The sequence below is a fragment of the Sebastes umbrosus genome, chromosome 1, assembly GCF_015220745.1.
Source record: "Sebastes umbrosus isolate fSebUmb1 chromosome 1, fSebUmb1.pri, whole genome shotgun sequence".
NCBI classification, from domain to species: domain Eukaryota; kingdom Metazoa; phylum Chordata; class Actinopteri; order Perciformes; family Sebastidae; genus Sebastes; species Sebastes umbrosus.
Window position 1 is genome coordinate 11698728 of NC_051269.1, and position 9099 is coordinate 11707826.

General features: G+C 40.1%; 1 protein-coding gene across 1 annotated transcript; it reads right to left on the reverse strand.

The window, feature by feature from the left end:
• Positions 1–708: 708 nt before the first annotated feature.
• tnfrsf1b (tumor necrosis factor receptor superfamily, member 1B) lies at positions 709–8301 on the reverse strand. The gene is made up of 9 exons (XM_037785831.1): positions 8117–8301; positions 6686–6791; positions 3853–3978; positions 3582–3740; positions 2416–2509; positions 1984–2336; positions 1779–1871; positions 1578–1633; positions 709–1474 (listed from the first exon to the last, which is right to left on the reverse strand). Exons 1-9 carry the CDS (start codon positions 8165–8167, stop codon positions 905–907), a joined length of 1608 nt encoding a protein of 535 aa, XP_037641759.1. The 5' UTR covers positions 8168–8301; the 3' UTR covers positions 709–904.
• Between the last annotated feature and the right edge of the window lie 798 nt (positions 8302–9099).

Below are 9099 nucleotides of genomic sequence, written 5' to 3' on the forward strand. Positions count from 1 at the left end.
AAAATATGCCTAGGTTAAAGGGACTATAAATATCTTCTATGATGAAAAATAATGTTAATTGTTATTTTTCTGTGTAAGGAATACGCCCAGGGGAGGGGCTATTGGTTTAAAAGGGGGGTCATCTTGGCCAGCTGAGGTGAGTCTGATCTTGAAGTGTTGACAGAGAAGGTCACACTCAGGAAGGTAAAATATAGATTGTATTTTTGGATTGTTTTTGCCTATTCTGAAAGAAATCATGGAGTTATTGAGGAACTCGATTTTCAGTACTATCTGATGTTTTGTACATAGCTTATTTTCTATTTTTCACTTTTTGTAAATAGTAAGCAATGATTGCACTTTGGGAGGCCGGCATAATAAAAAGGGATTAATACAACGTTTTCCGACTATGCCAGTGTTTTTCATGTTGCACGGAGTTTTGACATAGAACCCCGCGACAATATATATCCAAATGTTGTAGGATTATTCCTTATTTCATGTGCTATTTGGGGATTTATACTTTATTATTACATACTTACAGTGTATCAAAAAAAACAAAAAAAAACCAAAGCATTCGAATACTGATTTGGAGGTTGAATACCATTGCAACGGTCGACGCTTCGAAGCATTTGAGTCAGCCCTAGTTACCTTATGATGACTGTAGACAACACGTCATAATTTATATCCCCTTTTTAATTTACAGCCACTTATAATTGCACTACATCACTGAAGGAAAGACAATATTCACATCTTTATTTAATGTATATACATATAAACACACTGTTGATAACTTTGATATGGAAACAGAACTAAGCTTGTCTTGTTGTCCTCATGAAAACATGCCACATCTACAAGTGCATCTTGTAGCCAGTCAGATTGTTTTCAATGTTGTATCATGACAGAAAGAAAAAAGCAAATGGATTTATCATCAGTCTTTCACGCAGGTGACTCTTCGTGCACTGTAACTTTCACTCTCCTGCACTGACATCAGTGATTGTTTTCCAGCTTCTTGCTGCGGGATGCTAAACGTCTCCTCCTCCTCTCCAAAGGGCAGTTTAGAGTCAACCTGCCTTAAGTCTGTGGGCGTGATAGACGTCGGCGTGCCACAAGACCCGTTTGCTATGTGGAAAGTGATGTTGACGTTGACGTGGGGACTGGTGGTCACGGGGCTGATGACCTGTGGGCTGGTGGGCTGAGAGGAGGGCTGAGAGGAGTACTGTATGGGGATGCTGGGCTGGGGCGTGAAGGGCTCTATGTTGGAGTGTAGAGACCTGGGCTCCGACAGAGCAGAGTGAGGATCGTGAAGAGCTAGGGTGGATTGCAAAGGGCCGATGGACTCCAGGCTGCTGCAGCCGTCTGTTCGGGTTAAAGTTTCAGTATTGTTACTGCACTGACTGTGGTCACTGCTGGCTTCCCCATTCTGCAGCAGATGCCGTTGTTCTGGTGAGGTTACTGTGAATGAGGCCAGCTGCGTTTCCCCCAAATAATTCGGATTGATCTGCAGTGGAAATATATAAAAAAAAAGGTTGATTCTCAGTATTCTGTATGGCTACACCTATGTTTAAAAAGGTATTCAAAAAGAAAAGCAGAGGAATACTCACTTTATCACCACTCTCGCAGTTTCCATTTGCATCTACTTTGGGATGTTCATCAGTTCCTGATAAAGATGTTGACAAATAATGATCATTATCATTCTGTATTTCAAGTTGAAGATAAATATAACGTAGATACAATCCTAGCTTTTCCACAAAACAAAACAAGAACATGAATAATGCATTTATTTTTTTACAGGATGCAGTTACCTGGCTTCCAGACTCGATTGCAACGGAGCAGCAGAATGACAGCGATGAGGATGAAGAAAAGTAATACTCCAATGACGCAGGCCATGACAGCAGCTAACAGAAAGGTGAACACATACACAACACAGAGGCAGAGACATGAAACACAATTAGATCTCACAGTTTTCTCACGATGACTTGCTTAGAAGCACAAAATCAGTCACCGTACCCAGTGTGCTGGTAGATACTGTGCTTGGTGGCGGGGCTTTTGTCGAATAGTTTGTTACTCCCTCTGAAACGGACGTGCTAACAGACAGCGTGGAGTCTGTCGGTCCACGTGGAGCCTTGGAGTCTGAGGTCGCTAAGACTGTGCTCATCACTGTGCTCATCACTGTGCTCCTCACTGTGCTCATCACTGTGCTCCTCACTGTGCTCATCACTGTGCTTCTAGTTGTGAGTACCATCTCAGTGTGAGGCTGTTTTGTTGAGGTTTGAGGCTGCGTGTTGGATGTCAAACTTTCAGGTCCACACATGGTGTTCAAGGTAGCGTCGCCTTTTCTGACAACAACCCTCCCGTTACAGCTGTTGGAGAAACAGAGGGAGAGGTCAAAAGATCTGAGCTCCAAACAGCTGTGTACAGATGTGAGTATCTTTCACTCACTTTGTATGAGGGCGACAGCGGTCAGTGGAGGAGACGGTGTTCGAGAACGTCCCATCGGGGCACCTTTCACACCTCACATCTGCATTTCCTGTCCCTGAGAACAACACCCAAACATGTTGCCATTTACTCACATTTCACCATTTGACATCACATTTCATTTGAACTTTATGCTACACACTGTATGTAAAATGTTATACTTTGGATTAGACCATAGACTGTATACAAGAAGTGGACGTAGTCATCGTGACATCACCCATTGGTTTGTGGACTGCCGTTTTAAGACTTAGAGTTCAGCATTTTGGCCGTCGCCATGTTGGCTTTTTGCAAGCAGACACGAGAGGGTAGATTTAAGTACAAGCGAATGCTGAATAAGACATTTTAAGGCGACCAAAAAGGTTATAATTAACTTTCATGAACTGAAAACACACTGTGAAAGGGTTAAAGACGAAAACACGGACAACTCCCAGACCGGACAACGCTATGGTAGCGACCTGTCAATCACAAGGTAGCCCCGCCCTAAAGCATACCCTGCTTTATGGTCTATTCGACTCTAAATGGGACCATAATTTACTAAATGAACATCATGCTGTATTGAAGAAGACTTGAAACTAGCAATTGAGACCATAAACTCATGTTTACAATGTTTACTGAGGTAATAAATCAAGTGAGAAGTAGGCTCATTTTCTCATAGACTTCTATACAATCAGACTTCTTTTAGTAACCAGAGGAGTCGCCCCCTGCTGGCTGTTAGAAAGAATGCACGTTTAAGGCACTTCCACATTGGCTTCACTTCTCAGACACCGGAGGTAGCCCACTGGATTCGACTAATAATAAAGTTTTACAGTAAATGTGGTCGATACAGACCTTAGAGACAGGTGTAAGTAACCACTATTATGATGGATGTGATATAGTTATGACAATACATATATAAAAGCATTGGTGGATAGATAGTCAATGGGAAACGCGTCTTGTGAATTGACCATTACAACACTTATACTCTATACTCTCCAAACTGTAATCCCATTCTTCACGCATGCAATTTTTAATAATTATAATCAAACCTCACAAAAAGGAAATCTTACAAAGGGTTGTGCCTAAGTTTAAAAAAAGTATATTTATGGTAAAACACACAAACAGTGATAACTGAAAAATAGCAGTTACTGTACCTGCCACAGACACTCCATAGCCAGTTTTGCATAGCTTGTACTTGATACATGCTGTGCAGTACGGGTCATCAAATCCCATGCTGCAGTACATCCCAGGCTTGCACACACACTTTGACTTTGTGCTAGAGGAGCAGCTCTGGGCCTCCTGCAGACCTTTGGCTGGTTGTATGTAGAAAATAATATTATGCTTACAGGGACAATTATGTGTTAAAAACAAAAACAATAAATCATTTCAACATTCTTTAGAGAGATTTACAGTGCAGATACTGACTTTGTTTGCATGTGGGACATTTGAAGCAGTTTTGAGCGTAGTTCCAGCTCTCCATGTACAGGCCTGCCGGGCATTGTTCACACACGGACTCATTAGTTTCAGAGCATTCTTGTGTCAGATGCTGTCCTGTTAGAATATATACATAAATGAACCCATATTAAAGCTTCAGTAGGCAGAATGTTTTTGGCAAAAATTTCCATAATAACCTTTCAGCATATTGTAATTCAAGTATTCTGAGAGATAACTAGACTTCTGCACCCCCTAATGGCTCTGTTTTCAGGCTTTAAAAAAATCTAGTCCGTGACGGGAGACTTTGACCAATCACAGGTCTTTTCAGAGAGAGAAGCTGTGCTCCGGTCATGTGAGCGGTGCTTGGTATTCCCTCAAGAGATCTCAACATGGCTGTCGGGTCACAAACTTTCAAATTTTACAGCTAAACAGTGCACTACAAGATGTTTCTGAAAACATTTGAGGCGAGAAATAGGCATTACAGTAACAGAATATTGATTCATATTTGATCAGCGCTGCCTAGATTGACCGTTTGGTCGGAGTTTGCGAGTGATTGACAGCCGGCTCTCATAGACAGCAGACCTCAGATCAGCTCTGACTGCTTGTTTTCCTCCGGTCTGTGAAATCTTGCAGATCCCGTCAGGAACACCGGAGGACACAGGAGGCACATGTTTTTTTTCAGGTTACCTGTTTCATGTACTACTGTCATGATATAGTGACCGTTTTATAAAAATAACTTGTTTTAATAATATTTGCTCCAATCTCGCCTACTTCAGCTTTAAGCCACATGTTCGTCACTTTAAATGCATTTTATAACAGCACACAAGCATTGTAACTCCAAAATTCCCTCTAACAGATGGAAATGTAAAGATTAAAAGATTCCTTTCACATTATTCCTCATACATTGTCATTGTACATCATAGTACCATGGTGTTATGACTTACTGGTTAATATCATCACATCTTCATGCCTATAACAGTGTTGCTCATGACAGTCCCAAATAAAATGGTGATACATATGTGTGTGTACATCGCAGAATACTGCCTTACATGTATTTTATGTCTGGGGAGGTCATTGAATGCTTACTAATTTTTAATAATGCAATTAAAAGTGTTAATTTTGAGTGTAAGAGATTGTGGCTGTGCTATCTGGTACACACATTTAACAGCTAAAAGGCATTCAAATAAACTTCCCTCACTCACTGCATAGAGAAGTGGCATGCAAAACAATTAACTCCACTCTGAGTGGGAGAGACAAGGTCAGCAGGCACATGAGACCACCTTACTGTGTGAGCGAATCATCAGCTTTTATGGCCCAAATATTTACAAGAAGATTGGGAACATGTGGGGAGGACAGATCTGATGAAAATGTTTCCGAGGAAAATTCCCACAGAGAACGTGTCTGTACTGATGTGGATGCATTTGACAATGTGTTTGCATTCCTGCTCTTCATGAGTTGCATCATTGCACTGCTTGCCGCTCCCACATCACTGAGCTACAATTGTATCACCCATCTCTATTGCTTAATAGAAGTACAGGTCAATAGAGAAAAAAAAAGTAATAACATAATTAGCAACATCATTTTTATTTATAGAGAGTGCAATGCAGCAGCAGTTTTCTGCCCTGTAAGCTAATCATTAGCATGTGACTAGCTTACCTACTTACTAACCGAGGAACGTTACTTCCAAGGAGCACATCTTTAAATAACTACAATAGTTTGTGGGGTTACAGGTTATGTTAAAAAATCCCTGTTCATGATTAGCACTATACAGTAGCTCAGTGGTTCCCTACCTTTTTTCTTAAGGGACCCCTTTTCTATCAAACTAAGTGACATTTGATGGATTTTCATATAATATTCAGTGCATAACATTAACAGTACAGAAAAATGGATAAACTGATCCAAATAGTGAACGCAATAACTGCAGGAAGTTTGTGTAAAACGAGCGATTTGAATGAATTTTGAGCAGATTATTTCCTGTGAATATTGCATCAGAGATGAGTTTTGCTGTTATTTTCTCTCTATTTATTTTTTATTTTTAACAATCATACCTACTTAATAGGCTTCTTATTTGACAAATTCATTGTTTTTTACTCCCTGACGCTTGGCCATTGCTCTATTATTTCTTCGGCGGTTTTAACTGCGTACTTTTCTCATTTTTAAGTTTATATCTTTAATAATAATCCAAATTTAAAAAAATAACAAATTCATTTAATTTTCTTCACAGGAGTGACTGAAATGCAGAGATATAGGCCAACTGTATATTTTTTTAAAAAGTTGCCTTACACCCTTTAAAATCAACGAGGCCTCTGTATCATGTATGTAGCCATTAAATACATATTTAAAGGGTAACTTTGGTATTTTTCAACCTGGACCCGATTTCCCCATGTTTTTGTGCCTAATGTTAAGTGACTAACAATTTAACAGTTAAACATTTTTAACTTTTCATGTATCTCTAGACTGCACTTTCTCATTACTTATCTGCACAAATACCAATTATGTATGAAATAAGCTAATATCAGAGGATATATTGGCCTGGCTAATTTATCGGCCTACTGTAGCTCTACTTTAAACAAATAATTTTCCTCAAGTGAATAGTGTACATAATAAACACTTCTTGTTATCTCTGAGTATGAAACAAGGAAGCTGATAAATGTCTTGAGCTATTGTAGGTGCTGTTGCTTTCACAGCTTTTACCAACAGGTTTCACGGCTTTGTCTTTCAGTACAGTGTGTACTGTACCTGAGCATTGGTATGAGTCACTTATTATTCATTTTAGAAACTTTACAAATTGCAGTCCTTGCTGTGTTTACAGGTCATCACTTACCAGGGAGGCATTTCTTGCAGCACAGGTCAGAATCACTTAACAGGTACTCTGTTGTTGAGTTGCGACAGTTTCCATCTGAGTCCGCCCGATAGGGCTGAGAGTCGACCTGTGGGAAAGAGAGACAATACTCAAGAGCAACTCATCTTGTGCTGTTCAGATGAGGAGAGCGAAGAACTTAAAAGTCTTTCTCGTAATGCTCTGACACAAATGAGCTGCATTGGGACTGCTGGGGGGCCTTGAGCTTCAGTTGGAAATATTTGCAGCCCACTTTTGTGTCAGCCAGACATTTTTCTTAGTAGTAATTATAAAGTCAACAATGTAGTCATTTGGGGACAGAGAAAACAAGAACAGGAGCTTAAAGTAGTGCTAGCCCACACCTGCGCCCACCTTTTCCTTTCTGGTAATACTGCCAGCCTGAGCTGCAGACGGTCAAACAGGCAGCCATTGTTCTGAATTTGTATTCACCTCTACCGTATCTGTTCCTCTCTGTGGGGCCCTCTAAAATATTCAGGCTTAGGGCACTGTACCCATGCACCCATGCAGTAACTGGTGCAACCTCACACATACCAAAATATCATAAATACAGCTACCAGAACTACAGTATTGGTTTGACACAGTGCACATTATGCTGATACACCTGTTCTGTGCACAATAGAGTTGAAAGTGTCTCACCACAGTGCCCTCCAATGACAAGTAGAAGTTAGAATATGCTGACAGTGGCAGTGTGTTTCTCGTATTACAGGAAACGGAGGCGGCGAGCCCTCGGTTCCGAAGCACACAGACTGCTTCTGTGGTGAGACCACTGGTAGCACGGGATGTGATGATAAAGTTCTGAGGAGCTGCGCATTGTTAATTACTAGCAGCTTATCAAAGAGAACATCCTGTTTTTGTCCTTTTCGTCCAGGCTGCATTCCTAAACTAACTCATCCTCTTTAACAGAAATGCACAGTGGTAAGACAGTAGAGAGAGAGAGATTTAGTCTGAAACTGCATCAGATGCCAAGCAATCGAAACTGAATATTCATGCATGTTCACACCACCACAGTGACACTTTCTACTGTAATTGTCAAACACAGGGCAAAACTGGCATTGATAGGAAAAAGAAATGTTTTTAAAAAAAAAAAGAAATTCTTCTTTTGTTGACTCCATGACAGGTGGCAAAGTTTGACTAGAAACATATTTAAAAGATAAAATGCAGAATTTCATAATCATGACACAAACTTACACGTTTTCAAATACTCTGCCTGCTTAACTTCACACTCCCTTGAGTTAATCCAAGAAAGGGAAACTTGATCTAACAGTTCACATAATGTTTAAGCAGTATGTTGGACATTGGAAGAATCCGGACGCTGGCTGATATCCAGCCTGTCCAGAGTCCCTGATAAACACCGCAAACATGCATGACAGACTTACAGACAGACACAAAGCTTACCTTGGAAGTGTGGGCATTCAGCAGAACCAGCAGTACAAGTATGTCCTTCATTGCCTCTTTAAAGCTAATTGTAGACTATAGAGGATACAGCCACCAGCCTGTGCACTGTACTGAACATTTTAGAAAGGCGGGCCAGCAGTCTGTGCGAGCAGCAGCAATTTCCTTGAAGTGAGCCGAGTGTTTGGAGGAAGGAAACCAGCAGGCAGGCTCTAACCTACATTCTCTGTGAAGCAGCATTATGAGGTTAGGCAGGGTTTAGATGAGGTTAAACAAGATACTGTACTAACACACTTCACACAATTGACACAGGTACACTATTGTGTATACACAACATAAAAATACAATTAATTCATATTTTTCTTGCCCTGCAGCTAATTATAGGAAAAAAATATATAAAAGGTCTTCACACTCTTGGAAGTTTTCATTTTATGTTAATTTTATTGTTTTACAACATGAATCAAAGCAGATTTAATGTGACTTTTTTTGAAAAATCCAATCTCCACAAAGGGATTTTAATTAATTACCTGTTTGCACAAGTATTCACCCGCTTTAACAGGATACACCTACATTTACTAGTTACATAATTAAATAGTTAAAGTGGTCCTATTATGCTTGTGTGCTTTTACCCTTTCCTTTAGTGTGTTATATAGTTATTTGTGCATATATAAGGTCAGCAGAGTTACAAAGTCTTCACATAAGGGAGTTACTCTCTGCCACAGAAACACTGCTCCTGAAACGCCTTTTCTTCCGTAACAATAGTTACGGGACAGGAAACGCAAACAGAGGGTTTATTAGAACAGTAAAGTGTTTTTTGAACATTAAAGCATTTTTTAAAAGGATTTCTATCTGGAAGGTCCAACTTTTGGTGAGTCGGTATTGCAAAACCTATAGTATACAGAAATCCTTTTAATCCAAGGCCAATGACCTGGTCCCACTACTGGAATTAAGAAGCCCTTACATGACAAGTTGTTATCTCATGCCAT